At 30.1% G+C, this 17,804-nt stretch overlaps 1 protein-coding gene across 1 annotated transcript; it reads right to left on the bottom strand.

The window, feature by feature from the left end:
• Positions 1-14,321: 14,321 nt before the first annotated feature.
• On the bottom strand, positions 14,322-17,483 carry LOC107477469 (uncharacterized). The gene is made up of 8 exons (XM_016097499.3): positions 17,135-17,483; positions 16,802-16,915; positions 16,627-16,695; positions 16,063-16,082; positions 15,930-15,982; positions 15,783-15,813; positions 15,600-15,681; positions 14,322-14,856 (listed from the first exon to the last, which is right to left on the bottom strand). Exons 1-8 carry the CDS (start codon positions 17,319-17,321, stop codon positions 14,654-14,656), a joined length of 759 nt encoding a protein of 252 aa, XP_015952985.1. The 5' UTR covers positions 17,322-17,483; the 3' UTR covers positions 14,322-14,653.
• Positions 17,484-17,804: the final 321 nt, after the last annotated feature.

The raw sequence follows: 17,804 nt of genomic DNA, 5'->3' as shown, positions 1-17,804 counted from the left end.
AATAACTATGCCTTTTTTTTCCTAAATCATTTTACCCGGAAAAAAAACTTAATTCTTCAATATTATTATTTAAAACGTGAGATAAATAAATAAATGAGTGATCCGCATTTTATTTATCAATGACTTTTTCTATCATGAATTGAATTCTAAAATTTTTTGTTATTATTTAAAACAAGTGATTATTTGACCATACTCTTACAGTGAAGTAAAAGTCATGAAAAAGATAGTGTACTTTAACCATTAGATTACAAGGAATTTTTTTTCCAAATAAGTTTTTATTTTCTGTGTCATGGAAAATTTTTTTTTAAGAAAATGTGAGTTTTGTTTATTAATATTTTTAAAAATTATACAATAATCCTTTTTAAATTATAACTTAATTACAAGTTAATTTTATTATGGTTAAGTTACTTAAGTCTAGTTAGTAATTAGATTAAGATATTATCTAATTAAAAATTAACATGTCATATAAAGAGTAAATTATATATTATTTTAGAAAAAGTAAAATAGAATTTACCATAAATATAGAGGTCATTCTAATATAAGTATGTTTTGATGACTACTGTAACTATGATATTTTAAAAAGTATTGTTAAAATTAAAATAATATTTTTTAAAAAGTATTGTTTAAAAATAGTGTTATTAAAATATAAAAATTTTAATAACACTTGCATAATTACCATAGCATAATGTCATATTATAATTCACCTATATATATATTCAATAAAAATATTAAATCAACAATTTGTTTATATATACATATATAAAATGATACACTTCATTTTTGTTGATGTAATTCTCTAAATAAATTATTCTATAACATGTTTTAATTTCTTCTCATGTATTATAATTTTTTTTGTAATGGTTTAAATAATATATCTCTATAAGTATGAGGGCATGTTATTGGAAATAAGTCATGATACTTGGATGATGCAATTTATGGTTTCTTTTATTATTTTCTTTTTCTTTGAAAGGTTGACACTTCCATATATTATTGAAGGTTTTCTATGGTTTAATATGGTTGCATGTGACTTTTGATGATATCCAATTTTTTTACTCTATTGTAAAGAGTACTTTAAATAATAATTATTTATTTAAGTAAATATTCATATCATGATGAAACATACATAATAGATATATTTTTAAAAGAATAGTAAATACTTATCATTTTAACCACTAAACACAATCTTTTTTATGTTTGAAGAAAAAATATATGAAAAAATACGATAGATAATTTTATATATGTAAATAAAGAATTAATAACTAAATTAGTTATTATATATATTATATATTTTAATGTATAATTTATATTACGCATATTTAATATGAATAGTTGGTTTTTTTTATATATATAATATAGTTGAATCATTTATACAACTATATTATAGATATGCGAAATCAATCAATAAAATATATATTAAAAATATATGAAATAACATGTATATTTATATATAAATATATAATAACTGATTTAATAATTAATTTTTAATATATATTATTTTTTAAGAAAAAAAGGAGAAGATAAATTTTATTCAAGAAACTTTACTATATATAAATTAAAGATAAAAATATTATTTCCATGAAAATTTGCACGGTGTAATTTGTTGAGTTGTTTTGCAAGTGAAATCACACAGTCATCTATATATTAATACGGGTATGCTTCATAAATAAGTTAGCCAAACAATTATTTCTTTATGTACTTATTTGACTTAGTGTGTGTTTGGATTACAGTTTGCAAACTGAGGTTTGTATAAAATTGATTTTGTAAAATTGATTTTGATTAAAAGTGAGTTAGTATTAACGTGATTTATGTTTGGCAATTTTTATTCAAAATGGATTATAGTAACTAAATATTGTTTGGATTACATTATTCAAAATCACTTTTAGGTGAAAAATTACAGAAAATGACATAAATTTAAATAATTATTTTATATTATCTTATAATTTTATTTTAAATATTTAAATAAATTTTAACATTCTTTTTTTAGTACTCTAATAGGATTATGGAATCATAATTCAAAGATAAAAGAAATAATAATAACAGTAAAAAAACTCATATAAACAAAAAAAACAGAAGTTTTATAAAAAACAATAATATGCATAAGAGAGTATTAGAAAAAATATTATAAAAAAAAACAAACATATAAATAATGAAGAACATAATTGGTACATAGAACATATTTTTTAATTCAACGTGAAAAGCTAAACGAAAAAGCTAGAATTTATAGCTTTTGGTAAACCTGGGTTGAACATAGAAATCACTTCTGCATTTAGAGTACAAAAATGTTGCCAAACACAAAAATGAGCGTTCAAGAAGCTCAAACGCGCTTTTCTCTTCTCCAACGCAAATCCAAACACACTTACTCCTTCATGCATTATACCATTTGAATATATCTCTCTTTTTTTTATTTTATTTCTTATCGGTAGTTATTAACATTGATGGTTATTTTTAGTAACACGTTTAACCAAAAATTAAAAAATAGGCAGGAATTATTGGATTTATTCAAATATTTTTTTTAGTTTTTTCTCAAACAAATAAGTCAAATTTAATTTAAATGGGTTTTAATTCAACTAAAATATAGCTTTCCAAATCCGTCTTTGAAATTATTTGCATCAAGTAAGTATGATGATTATCTATATATCTATATGTAATACCTAGCTTTATATCTATCTTCGTGGCTTTAAAAAGTTAAAAATAAAATTGGGCGACACATGTATAAGATGGAAAGATATTACATGTCTTTGTTGTGCTTATCTGCCAAGCTACACGAAAAAATTCTGCTAGGCAGTTTTGCAATCCAATCATGCTTCATTCTCTTTCTTTATTGTTTGGTCCACCATGCAAGTGGACTTAGCTAGGGAAACCCTACCATAATATATAAATAATATAAACATTAATGGTAAAGAGAATGTAGCCAGCTGCTTGTGACTTCTGAGATTTGTCTCTCTCCACATATATTTTCAGCTTTATGAGTGATTATACTCTTAAGTAATTTTGATTAACAATTCTGGATCTAGACGGGAATTTCATTTATATATATATACTAATAATGTGAAAATACTCATTTAGTTACATCAATTTTTTTGTATGATCATTTACATAATTAATATAAAAAATAATTATCTTTATTTATATAATATTACATAATTAAATGTATATATAAAATTATTATTTGCTCGTATCAAAATTAAATTCATAAAAAAATTATTCATTAGTAAAAAGTATAAAATGTATAGTAGTAGACTCTTAATGTTTTTAAGAAGAGAAAGAGATGGACTTTTCTAAACAAAATATAGAAGAGACTGTCATCTAATAATATAATAAATAATTCTAAAGAGAGGAATAAAGAATAAAACCAAATAAAAACAATGAACTTTTTTAATTAAAAATAAGAAAACGAAATATCAGGGAATTCAAAAAAATCTTAAGATGAATTTATTTGAATTTTTTTCTATTTTTAATTTTATTATTTTATATTTTTAAAATTTTATAAAAAATAAAAAATAAAAAAAAATCTTTTTTAAACGTTATTTTCTCTTTTTCATAAAATTCTAAATAAAAATATTAAGAAAAATAATAAAATAAACTACAAATCAAACACATCTTTATATTCTTTTGTGTGTTTTGATAATTCCTAGCAAGAGCTTCTTACATATCAATCCACTAGTTTGAATATCCGGGTACACCAAATGAGTTCTGATTTGAATAAGACCTGCCACCATTCCTTCAACTTTGTATTAAAAAAAATTAAAAACTTTTATTTAGAGGGACGAATGTAAAAATTTTTGCCAATAGAACAAAATATATATTAAAAAACTAAACTAAAATAAAATTAAAATCTAAATTTTAGGAAAAATTAAATTAAAAAATTCTAAATTTGAGAGACTCTAAAAATCTATTCTAAACATAAACTAAAACTATCCTGAATACTTTCCTTTGATCATCCTTAAGTTTGGCTTAAAATATTTCAGAAATGAGTTGGATTGGGTTCGAAAAAGTCTGAAATCATGACTCACGTGTTCACTTAATTGAAATCACGTGCTAGCAATAATGCGTATGTCCAAATTTGCGAATTCCCAAAACATGCATATGCATACTCATGCGTACGCGCAACATGAAATTCATGTGTGCGCACAATCCTGAGGTGCTCTAAACTTCATTTCTTCATAAATTCTCTACTTTTGCATGTTTTTTCCTCATTTCTTCAATCCATCCTTGCCTTGTAAGCCTGAAATTACTCAACTAACACATTAAGGCATTGAATGGAATTAAAAAGTGAATTAAATTTAGCAATTTAAGGATCTAAAAAACATGTTTTTAATCTTAATCTCAATTTAGGAGGAATTCACAAAATTATGCTATTTCAATAAATAAATGCAGGAGAAGTTCATAAAATTTACTCATTTCAATACAAAATAAATCATAAAATTGTAGTTTATCAAAGACATAAATAAAAAATTTATAATTAATAGATAAACAACATATAAAATTGTTCTTTCTTAATATATATAAGTTATAATTTATTGATATAGAATTATAGATTACGTTCCTGTTATTTGAGTTAGCTCGTGAGTTTGAGCAAGCTTGTGAATTTTTACCAAGTTGAACTTGAATTTAAAAAATAGATTCAATTGTTAATGAGTCGAGTTGTGAGTTAAGTTCAATTTTCGTGGATCAAACTTAAGCTTAGTTTATTTCAACTTAGCTCGACTCACTTCTAGTCTTAGTCTCGAAAATATTTAGTGCTATATTAGAAAACCATTTATTAACAACTCACAGTTACTAAATGCGTTTTAGATGGCTATGTGATCTTATTTCTTTTCCATTTTTAAGCTTAGTGCGTATGAAAGAGAATATATAGAAAGAAGTTGAGCTGTATAATAATTGATGAAGTATAAACCGATTACCAATATAGGAAACTAGAGAGGGTTGAAAAATGAAACAAAATCAAATGAAATCTGGCCAAATTGACAAGCCATATTAATTTATTCTTTCTCTGAGCTACGTATATTATATAGGATACTTACTCACCTACATATTATATTGCAAGTTGCAGAGATATATAGAGTGACAGAAAAAAAAAATTATGTGAGTCTCTCTTTTTTTTTTCTTTGAACAAAATACTGTCCAGAAAATATCCGTAACCCTATGTCTTGCATCAAAGTTGTACAGGATGAGAATTACCACAGCCATTCTTAACAAATTGAAGAGCCATTAAAGAATCCGTTTCCACAATGAGATTCTAGTAATTATTGGTATGCGGTCTTAACAGTGAGGGAACCATCAGTAGTTGGAGCCAAAGCAACACTACTATCTTCATTCTTCCATTGAGATGGTGGAGCCAAGAGCCCAAGACCATGATTCTTCTTATCACCTCGTTCGGTAGAGATTCTCGAAGTTTCCTTTCGTTCCAGTCACCTGAAACAGAGAGAAAATCATTTAAAGATGTATTCGAATCACTAAGATTAGTTACCTGCAAGTTATACTCATCCAGACTCCCGACATTTGGCACCCATTGATGCTCCCAAAACTTGATCTGTTTTTTTGAACATCATTTCAAGCAGCATTGATTCCCTTCCAAAGATTAGAATAGTTGCTTTTCCTCCTTATATTGGGTAGCACATCATCACCACATTTGTATTTGGAACGCAAGACTCGAGCTCAAAGAGAATCTTTTTTCTCCATCAAACCCAGCCAACCTTCATCCTAAAAGCATGATTCGGGTCTTTTGGCATGTCTAACTCCCAATCCACCTCTGCTCTTGGCTTTATTGATTTTTTTTTCCAACTAATAAGATGGATTTTTTTCTGTTGATCCGAGTCTCCCCATAAAAAATTCCTACATTTAGCATTAATCTCATTACAAGTAAATACTGAAATAAAAGCACTTTACATGGTATAACTAGGTAAAACAGATAAGACAGGACAGATCTCATCAGAGTAATCCTTTTAACAAAGGAGAAAGTAGTGGCCTTCTAATTACTGAATCTCATATTCAATTTGCTTAAAATTCTTTGGTAAGTCTGATTAGTCATTCTTGAGTGCAACAGAAAAACACTCGGATACTTTCCTAAATCATCAGTTCTAGAAAACCTTAAAATTTCACTAATGTCTTCTCTAACTTGGTGGCTTACATTGTTTGAAAAGACGATATGAGTCTTTTTCTCATTAACTTTTTTTATCAAAGCTAATACAGAAGGCATCAAGAACACATTTGATAAGAAAGGATTGCTCCAAGTTGGCTTCAGAGAACAAAATTAAGTCATCCGCAAAACACAGGTGAGACAACTTAGGCCCACCTCTAGTAAGATGAATAGGTTTCTAATAACCAAGATAAACCGCTTCAGTGATGAGGTGAGTCATCTTTCCATGCACAAAACGAATAAATATGAAGACAGTGAATCCCCTTAATAAATACCTTTGAAGGCTTGAATTCATCGAGCTCTTCATCATTCCAGAGCACTCTCATTTTAGCGGAAGAAATGCAGGAATATATCAGGTTAATAATGTGAGTTAGTAACCCAATATCACAAAGAGTGTCTTGGATAAAACTCCACTTTTGCTTGTTATAAACTTTCTCGAGGTCAATTTTGATCGTCTTCCACTCTTTTTTTCCTTTCAAATTTCTTATTGAATGAATAACCTCCTTTGTGATAATAATGCTATCAATTCTATGCCTTCCTGGAATAAAACCACTTTGTGTTGGCTTGACCAACTTTTTCATAACCTTTCTAAGACACCTTGCAAGAATCTTTGTCACAACTTTGTAAGAAACATTACAAAGGCTTAGCTTATAGGCCTCATTTGTTTTAAACTGGTGATGGGTTAAACTTTTGTCTACCATGTGGTGTGTTGCAGGATGTATTTTCAAGGATTTTCTCGATTTCAAATCAAGTCGAATCTGTAATAGAGGACCGTGGGTTCTGGAATGGGTTGGAGTGGATATGGAACTTTCATTGGAGAAGGGTACTATTCCAATGGAAGTTAGAATTAGTTAACCAACTTTATGGAGTTCTACAATTTGTCAAATTAACAAGTGAGAGGGAGGACAGAATAGTGTGAAAATTTGATAGATCAAGAATTTACTCTACTAACTCATTTGTGCAGGCTTTGTAGGCTGAAGCTCTCCCGGAGGACATTACGAGTTATAATTTCACTAAATCTATATGGAGATGACTAGTACCACCAAGAATTGAGCTATTTACTTGGTTTGTGTTAGTTGGTAAGGTCAATACTAAGGAAAGATTGATTAGATTGGACATTATTGATCATAGGAATATGATTTGTGTTTTATGTAAAAAAAAAAAAAAAACTGAGAATGATTTCCACTTATTCATTAGTTGTGAGTTCACCTGGCAGGTGTGGTGTGCTTGGTTATACGCCTATAATAAATTTTGGTCTATTCCAGGAACCATTAAGCAACACTTTGAGAGTTGGACAGGAGCTCCTGTAAGAAAAGTCGAACGTAACAGGTGGCTGATTGATTTTTTTGCTATCATTTGGAATACGTGGTTGGAAAGGAATGGCAGAATTTCCAAGAATCAAGAAACATGCGTTGCGGAAGTTATTACTAATTCGATTAGGAGCTACAAAGAATGAGTTGGTTTTGTTCCGTCTAATTGTTGATGGCAATGCCGGAAATAACTACGATTTTTGTTTAGTATTTGTATTGTAACTCTGGACTTTTTAAATACTCTACTTTACTGTGTTGAGCTTTTTATTTCAAAAAAATACCACCCAGCTCATGAGGATTATTGAAGACACCACGACAAACCTACAAAGACCCGTCCAAACTCTATCATATTTATTCTGATAAAAGACTGCTGTATACCATCTCTTTCCGGAGCCTTGAAGCTCCCCATATTGAAAATGGAATCTTTTATCTCCCATTCCAACACACTACTATCAATCAAATTTAAATCCTCATTACTTAAGGTAGGAAAGGCCCGTCTCAAAACGTAAAGAATATCAGAAAGATCATCTATGTATAAAATGGTATAAACAGTAGTAGCCATATTTTTAAGAGAAGAATCATCATTAAGCCACACTTCATTATCGTCTTAAAGAGCATCAATCCTATTTCTCTTTCTTCTAGCTATCATAGTCCCATGAAAGAATTTTATATTACGGTATCTGAATTCTATCCATTTACATCTAGATTTCTAGAATCACAATAACTCTTTTTAAGCTAAAATATCCTCATATTCACGCCACAAACTATCTTGAAGTTTATATAAGAAGCTGTTGTTTCTTCTATTAAAGCGATTAGCAATACCTTGCAATCTTCTGAGGATTTTGAACTTTTTCTTATTAATGTCCCCAAAATCGTTGGAGTTCCACACTTTAAACGATTTTTGACCAATACAATCATTTCAACAATCTAACAGTTTAGCTACTACTTACCAAATTATTAAAATCAGGATGACTGAACCATACTATAGTAAACTGAAACGGTCTTCTCCCCTAGTTGGGAGGGATTGAGGGAGAAAGTTAAAGGCAAAGCAGAGCATGATTAGATTTGAGGATGGAGAGGTACTTGATATTAGATTCCAGAAAAGCAATCTACCACTCAAGATTGCTGAGCCCCTTATCTAAATGTTCAACCAAACTACCTCTCTTTCAATTAAACGGCCATTCACTATACTCCAAATCAATAAGACCACCATCAGCAATGCAAGATTGAAATTTAAAACAAGCGCCTCTGTTCTGAGAACCAGCACCACCTTTCCTTTCAAAATCATGTAAAAAAATATTAAAATCTCCAATTAAACACGAGGAAAGGTTGATACCATTTTTGGTTTCTCTAATAGTACTCCAAAGATCTCTTTTGGTCAGTGTTATCAGAACCGGACCGATCCGCCTGATCGGACCAAAAATCCAGTGAATCGATAACAAAGTTGGTACAGGTGAACTTGCTGAATGGACAAGGAAGAGAACCGACAAGACCCGATTTGAACCAATTTAGATTTGACAAAAACTGGCGAACTGGCGGGTTTGAAAAAACCCAAACTGGTTCGAATTCTTTTTTTTATTTTTTCCTCAAGTGAAACGTCGTTGTTTCGATTAATAAAAAAAACTAAATTGAAATGAAAGAAACCCTAGCTCGGAGCCTCCCATTCCCTTTTCCCAAATTCATGAGAAAGACCTGAGATTGAGAGAGACCCGTTCAGCCAGCGCCCCTCACCGTATTCACAGTCTCCTCTCGCACCACCCGACCACAGCCAGGGCCACCTCCATCGAACGGTGCAATGTCGTCGGCTCCTGTGTGTCCGTCACCTCCTGCTACTGCTACTGCTCGTCGTCTCCTGTCCTGTGTTGTTATGTGTCCGTCGTCGTCCTCCATTAGACGGTCTGGTCGTCCAATTATCTCTGTCGTCGTCGTTGGCGTTGTGCTTCTTCTCCGGTCTCCCTCTTCTCTGCCAGTAGTGCATCAGACATAAGGTATGTATTTTTATTTTTTTTTAAGTTATTTAGTATTTCAAATTTTCAATAAGTTAGTACTTTAGTTAGAATTAATTAATTGATGATATTGATAATCTATGTTGATTTCTGTTAGATTGTTTAGTTTTTTGTTTTATGTTGTTGGTGTAATACATTGTTGATTATAGTGCAATATTAGTAGATCGTTGTTGTAATATCAGTTTTTTGTTAGAATGTTAAATTTCTGTTGATTATATTAGTAGATTATTGTTTTATATTATTCCTGTAGATTAGTAATTTAGTCCTAGTTGTTGTATATTATTCCTATTGATTATATTTTGGTTATTTATATGTTTTACTTATGTGGGATCGAGTTAACCGGTTGAACTAGTGATTCATCGGTTGAACTAATAATTCAGTAACCCAATAAACGGTAGTAAGGAGCCATGACCTAGACTCACTCCCCTCAACCCTTATATGCACATATTGAGTATTATGATGAAGAATATCTATTTTCTATTTTTCTGTATCTCAAAAGCACCAAATCCCACCAGTTTAACCTTTAGCTTCTTTCACAAAAAAATGAACTAAGAAATAGTCATGATCCATATCAATAACATTAATATTATCTTTCCTCACCCAATTTCTTTTGAGTCTTTGTTCCATGTATCCCAAACCCATTCTTTTGTCCGAAACTTTGACAGTGAACACTGCTTGTCATGGTTTGCACCATTCATCCAACTCTTTTTAAACTCCTCTTTTAGTATATATATATTTGTACATAAAATCAACTATAAAAATCAGTCATTATATATTTAGGTATAAATAAATATATTATTTAACTCATTTTTAATATGTATTTTATCTCTCTCTGATGTACTATACAAGTTATGGGATACAAAAATATATGTAACAATATATATGTGTCTCTATTAAAAAATTATATTTGTCTCCACATTATAAAAATTATCTATTAAATTTTGTGTTAAAATATCTTAAGAAATTTACTAACCTATGTGATAAGGGCACATTTTTTAAACACTATAAAAAGAAAGGTTTAACAAAAAAAAATTAAAAAATTTTATTTTACATTTTCAACATATTAAATATATTAAAAATTTAAAAGCTTTTTATTATTATACTCTTAACATGTATTTTAAGATACAAGTTAGTTAACTCCTTTATATATATATATATATAATTTTTTTAAAATGTAATTTTGTTATTATGGAGAGAAGTTTTAGAAGTGTATGGTCTGGGCATAAATCATAGCAAGACGGAATATATAGAATGTAAGTTCAGTTTGAGAATTACTAATGCCATGTCTTAAAAGATAATTATTTTTTATGTTGATATACCTTTTACATTAATTGTATTAATAATCATTCAAAATAACAAAAACATAATTGAATAATTGTATAAAATATTTTATACCGTCAATACATCGAAATTAAACTCTAATTTATATATAAAAATATAAAATAAAATATATATTAAATTAATTTAATAAAAACAAAATATTACTATAACATTATTTAATTAATAAATTTATTTAGTTAAAGGTTATATCTCAGTTTTTTTTAATTCCACTTTAATATTTACCAGTAAATTGAAGAATTTTATATTGGATATCTATTTTGATAATTAGTTCTCAAACATAAATTAAAATAAAAATCAATTAAAATATTAAAGCATTTTGTACTTTTATCTATCTAAGTAAATAATTCTATTATTATTACTGTAGATAGAGGGTGTGTTGTCTTGGATGGTTTTGGCACTTGGGCTATTTGGGTTCTCATGGAACAATATCTTTTGTTCCTAAAAGGAACATGCGATAATTATTTCATTTAGATAGTTACACGTCAAGGAGCCTTGGACGGACATTGGACAAGGTGTGAGAAAAACCTCACACTGAAGCAGTGACTATCTAGTGAGACATCAAATATTTTATTTTAAGAAACTCAAAATGGGATCATGGACTAAGTTTATTTACACTCTCAAATATACAAAATAATAATTTATCCTATATATATCACATAAATATACTCTTTAAGGATAATTCATTTAATGAATGTGAATCTATTTGGTAATTTTTCAGTGTTTTTCAACAAAATTTGATTATATTATTGTAAAAATTTTAATTATTCTATTGATATAATTTAACTATTTTAGTAGCAAATTATTTTATAAAAAGATATAAAAAATAATTTATATTATTAATGATATTTTGTATTTACATAGCATACTAGCATTTTTGAAACTAGAATTTAGTATTAAATTTGGTAGTTAGAGACTGAAATTAAAATTTTATTTTTGGAACACAAAATTTCAGTCTCTTCAGTATCTCCAGAAAGTAAAAACACAGGAGATTAAAATTTCTGGAGACGAAAACTGAAACTTTAATAACATTTTATTCCTAAAATACATTCGTTCAAAATTTTATATTCTAAATTTATCATTCACCTCCAATCCCACCTCACGTCTCACTCCATCACCATACTCTGTCACCAACGACAACAGAGACACAAAATTCAGATTCAACCACAACAACAATACCAATTTCATAACAACATACCAAATTCTACCACCAACAACAATAATACCAAAAACCACAAGAATCTCATAAATATATATATCAAAATTAGATTCAACAATCATAACGCGAGAATTTTAAAATCAGAATAGAAAAGAGAAGAATAAAAATGGCATGACAAACACAGTAGAAAACAGAAGTGGCACGACGGACTCAAACACGAAGAAACAATCCGAACAGAGGCGGCACGACACAGCACGGTATCGAAACTCGAACATGACGACACTCGACTGGCACGATGTCGTTATTGGACTATAACTCAAACATATGACGAAGATTCTCGACAGAAAAAGGTGACTAAAGCTGAATATAATTTTCTTTTAATTTTTTTATTTGGCAATAATATTTTAATAATTTTATTTATTTAAGTTTTTATTTTTACCTTAAATCAAATAAGATATCGAAACATATCTCAAGCTTATACATTTTATATCAAGTATAATACAAAAATTTAATTTAATCTTTCTTTATCTCTTAATTTCTATCTCTCCTCCAACCACTACCTAATTAATGTCAAAAACCTTTTTGCATGTTGATATGATGTGTATATTTTGAGGAACCAGGAAGACTAGTGACTTTGTCTAGCTGACTAGCTGAGACAAGGAGGGTTCAAGTTTGTGTCAGAACTCAGATAGCACTTAACCGTGAGAAACAAGGGGCTCGAATATGATAGTGGGCCCCTTCCATAATTTTGCTTTAAACATTCTGCATAATGGCCCATCCATTGTTGTTTCTCACATTAATACTCATCCTTTTGGTCCATATATTTATGTCTTCAACAGAAATTTGTACCAGTTCATGTTTAAATTAGTTCTTAAAAGGTTACTAATGACTTAATTTGGTTTCTCAAAGATTCAATACTCCAATTTTGCTTTTAAAAAATGTCACTATAATTTAAGTTGATCTTTTTGTTAACTTTCTACTAATATCATGTAACATATTTAAAAAATTGACATGTGACAGATTTTACTTCACACATCAGCAATAATCAATGACATATCAGAAAAAGAATTAACAAAAGAACCAACTTGACTTGCATTAATATTTTTCAGGACAAAATCAGAACATTGAATATTTAAGGAACCAAATTTACTTATGTTTGATTTTTCAAAGACCTAACATCAAGACAAATTTTATATAGACTATGGAGGATAAGTAAAATGTTTTCTTCTGTGAAAAAGAACAAAAACTCTCTTGATCCAATTATAGTAATAACAAGGGCGCCAAGAACTTCAAAAGTCAAATGGCCAATGATGAAATTTGGAAGTGAGCTTATTGAAGGGTTGAAATTTCTTCCATCTTTGGAAAGGGGTAAATGGGGTTCCCCATTCTACTTTTCCAACAGTGACTAACCTTTTCCAAGTGCCTGCTTTAAATACACTAATTCAACAAATAAATAAACTCTTCACTTAAGTAATGAAGAGAGGAAAAGAAAAAAGAAAAAAGGAAAACTAGTACCCACCAAATTTCAATCATATGATTTGATAGAAGTTCCGAAATGAATTGGTGCACTACAACTATATGAATATGACAGAAGCAAGTGGCTACCGGTTCATCAATTTCCATTTGATGCCTTAATAAATATCCTCGTAAAGAGATATAGGTGCGTCCAAGGGCCTCTAACTCATTACTTCCACGTCACTCACAACACAAAGTAATGAAAATTTCCAGGGTGTTTATGACTTTTCCAAAGCTGATAACAATAAATGGTTGAACAAGCAATGTTTATATCCTATGATGTATGATGTGAGACGTGTGAGATGTTTGTTTCGGTAGAAATACCGCTAGAGTTTCTCTCTTGTGCTCAAGTTTCAAGCATTACTGTGTCTGTTACTAAAGAGCCAAATCCAGTTACTCTGCTAGCACATTTAGAGTTTTTGAGGGAGATAAAATGAATGGAAACGGGTTCAGAAAGTAAAAGGAACTTCACTTAATACTTCAAATCCTTCTCTTCCTTCCATAATGAAATCTGGTTATTAGTATAGAAAAACCAACACACCTTGAGCCTTACTCCATGCATGTATGATGATGCAACACCAACAAAATTTGCCCTTTCATTCCAAAAGCACCAAGGCGCCTTGGTACAATCCTCTGTCTCTCACAAAACCCAAACATAAAGCAAGGAAGTTTCTGATGTTGCTATCAGAGCAACCTTCAACAAAAGCAAAGAGAATTAGCTTAAGCCATGTTGATCAATTCAACAGGGTGCCAACCCTGTTTGAAATATGGTAATGGATTGCCACATTTAATGGATGCATTAGCAACATCTTTAAAGGAAATGGGCAAGAATAATAGTTCTGGTACAAGCATAATTATAATAGTAATCAAGCTTAGGGAAAAGACATCGTTTACATGTCACAATTACAACAGATACAACACGGGAAAAAATAACAGGGAATCAATCAGTCATTTTTGTCTCGTTTCTTCAGAGATTTTAATTTATATCAATCATCACTACAAGCTAAACACTGCTACTCTAATTTATGAAAATAAAATACTATTACAACATCCACCAATGATGGTGGTAACTAATTCAAATGGTACAAATGACAAGAGCAACCATATTTAAGTGACTATGATCCACATCAAAGCTTGTGAAGATGATAAATACTACCTTCGACAGTGCTTCGGTGGAAACTCCGGGCTATAAAATATCAGCTGTTAGTCGATATGGTGGTATATTGTCCATCTCTGTCTTGTTCTTTCTACAAACATATATATAGTGAGAATCTGGGTCTTCCAGAATGAAATCTGGAGGAAGTAAGCCCTTTTCGGTCAGAGGGATGGGATCTAAATATGATTTTCTTGATGAACTAGTACTCTCAGGCTTTTGAAATCCTGGTCTGGCTGCAGGGATATATAAAATGTGTGCATAAGAAGAGCACTAAACCAAATCTCCACAACTATGGTCTATAGGCATTTGGCAATAAGAATTCTTATGTAAATATGCTTCATATATAATTCATCAACGACAGAACATTTCACAGAAGAACCATCCTAATTGTTTTAAGAGCAAAAAATTGATATACTAATATACTATATATCTCTTGAATACCCCTAAAATTTCATCTAATTTCCAAATTCTATTGTCACTTCGGTAAAACATTGCCTAAAACTTATCAGTTATCAATTTTTCTTCCATATTTTATACATTTAGCCACTAAATGTTCTTATATGGATTATACAGTTAACACACCAGCAACAGAAGCATAATATTGACTCTCACACATCGTACAAAACAGGAGGCAGTAAATAATCATAATATATAATAGTGATAAAAGAGAAGGAAAAATAGTGCTGGATAGTGGATACCATGTTTTGGAGATGTCAAGAAAGAAATATTATTACCAAATATTGATATATTCTATCTTGCAAAGAAAGCAGTTAATTTTCAACCATCTTGATATATTATCCAGATAAGGATAGAAACAAAAGATACTTAGTCTACACTTTAAGATACATAATGCAATAGCAACTTAGCAAGAACAAACATACTTGAAGAGGAAAGTGACAGGCTAGTAGGTTTTAATGTTATCCATATTTAAGAGTAAAGAAAAAAGCTAATAGGGTGAAATCGGATGAAATCTTACGGATATTGTACAATGAAATTTTCCAATTGTATACAGGTCTGTTTATATGAGGCATCCTTACTGTTGGATCACCATATGTTATCTGAAAATGGCAATTCAGCTATTAATTAAATCCTCTGAATTCCTAGAATAATTGACATGACACTAATAAAACACAAGTCCTATCTGTGTAAATAAAATTACCAACATATAAGTCCCTCCAGGTTTTAGAACCCTGCAAAGAACAAAATAGCCATTACCAGTGAGAATTACAAATTGAAGCATGCCCATGAAATTAAATACTTCAGCACAAATATCAGGAAAAAATTTGTTCTCACTACAGTCTACAACCTACACACTTCTGCAAGCATCTGGGCAGCACTAATTGGAGCATCAGTACCACACTAGAGTACATAAAAGCAAATGTGAGGATCAAAGCATGTAGATAAAGAATATTATAAGCAGAACTGGGTAAGCACCATACCATCAATGAATCAAGAGTTCCTAGACCAAGAACCAACGGATTACAAGTGCAGATGGAATACCAAGACAAAAGTATAATTAGTAGATGGATAACAAAGTAAGAGTGCATTAGTTTCTAATATTTAAAAAGAAGTGATTTACAAGTTGATTTTTTATACTGTTGAAAAAACTGAAAACTAAGGATGTGTTTGGTTTGCATTTTCATTTTCTGTTTTCATTTTTAACACTTTCTATTTTCAGAAATTTGCGAAGAAAAGAGAGAACAAGAGGTGAAAACTACAGAAAACATTGTTTTATTATTTTCACTGTTTTCTTCTTTTCCTTCCCAAAATTTTAAAAACAGAACACACTGAAAATAAAAAAACAGAAAATGAAAATGCAAACCAATCGCAATCTAATTTTCATAAAAGCTACTCTACAGGAAACATAATTGTTGAAGTTATGATCATTTTTATATTTTCCAACATATAAAAGGTTATTTTTAGCCCAAAAAATGTTGAGACAGATGCACCCAATATATATAATCCAAAATTCCGTTAATTTTGACAAGGTTTGCAAGTGATACCTTTATCAATGACACCATCAAAAGATTCATCCAGAAAGAAGCTCATATCCCTAACATCCATCTGCAAGTCTATTCATGAAGGAAACTTAGAAACAGAGTTTCACAGCTCTTGTATTCAGTTAAGAAAATGAAAATAATGCGATTGATTACTTGATTGATAAGATAAAGATAGTACATTTGAGCTGAGGGATGTGATCATATTTTGTTCTCATCATGTGAATGGCAACCGATGAGATATCAATATTAGTGATGCTCTCATAACCATCCTTGACCATATCCTCTGACATCACTGCAAAACACATTACACCAGTTTTCTCCATCTAAATTTCTCAACGTATATCAAATAATTTATCAACAGAGACAAAATATATAGAATTTAACACGTAGTAGTAATGATAGCAAATGTCGCAAATGAATCTAATGAATGAGAGTGTGGAGATTAGAAAAGCCCTAAGAGGGAATTGGGGGAAATAGAATAGAAGAGAAAAGGAGAGGAATGAGGACGGACCGGCATTGCCGCAACCAACCATGAGGACGGTGGAATTGGGAGGAGGGATGTAAGTACGGACGAAGGGTCTGAGAGCAGAGTAGCGTTGATACCAGTCAAAGGAGCCACCTTCTTGGACGTAGCGTGCGTCCCAGTAGAGGGCATCACCGTAATTGTACGTATTGCAGCTCGATACGTCCCTGAACATGTTTATGCTTGCAAGTGGCAACCTCCTTCTTTTTCTCTTTCTCTCTCTCTCTCTCTCTGAGATATGGGGTGGGTGGTGGTGGTGGCTTGGACTTTGGAGAAGGAACTGAGCGACTGAGCGTGCTCTCTTGTGGGCCTTTTTTTACTTGGTGTAAACTCTAAAAAGTTAACACCAAAAGCGTCCTCCTCATAAAAGCGAAATTCATCATTCAAATTACAATAATGACCCACAACGATGAACTAACATAGGTGATGTTTAAACTACTGGATCAAAGTCTTCTCAAATAAAAGGTTCATAAAGTAATAAAATTAAAAATTAAAAATTAATTACTCTTAAATTAAGAGGATGAAACACATAATTTATATAAGTTATGGTAAAGAATTTGATGGTTTCATGTTTGAATTATTAAATGATTTGAATAATAAAATATGTTTTTTAAATTTTTTAATAATGGTCAAATAATCTTTATTTAATTTTAATTAC

This window comes from Arachis duranensis, chromosome 3, assembly GCF_000817695.3.
Source record: "Arachis duranensis cultivar V14167 chromosome 3, aradu.V14167.gnm2.J7QH, whole genome shotgun sequence".
NCBI classification, from domain to species: domain Eukaryota; kingdom Viridiplantae; phylum Streptophyta; class Magnoliopsida; order Fabales; family Fabaceae; genus Arachis; species Arachis duranensis.
Note: the sequence above shows the minus strand (reverse complement) of the source record. Positions and strands in the feature narration are given on the sequence as shown.

Coding starts and splice junctions, on each gene's coding strand:
- LOC107477469 (XM_016097499.3), bottom strand. CDS start 17,321: ATGTTCAGGGACGTATCGAGCTGCAATACGTACAATTACGGTGATGCC. Junction 16,696..16,801: donor TCACATCCCTCAGCTCAAAT/GTACTATCTTTA, acceptor CTTCATGAATAG/ACTTGCAGATGGATGTTAGG. Junction 15,983..16,062: donor GAACTCTTGATTCATTGATG/GTATGGTGCTTA, acceptor TATGTACTCTAG/TGTGGTACTGATGCTCCAAT.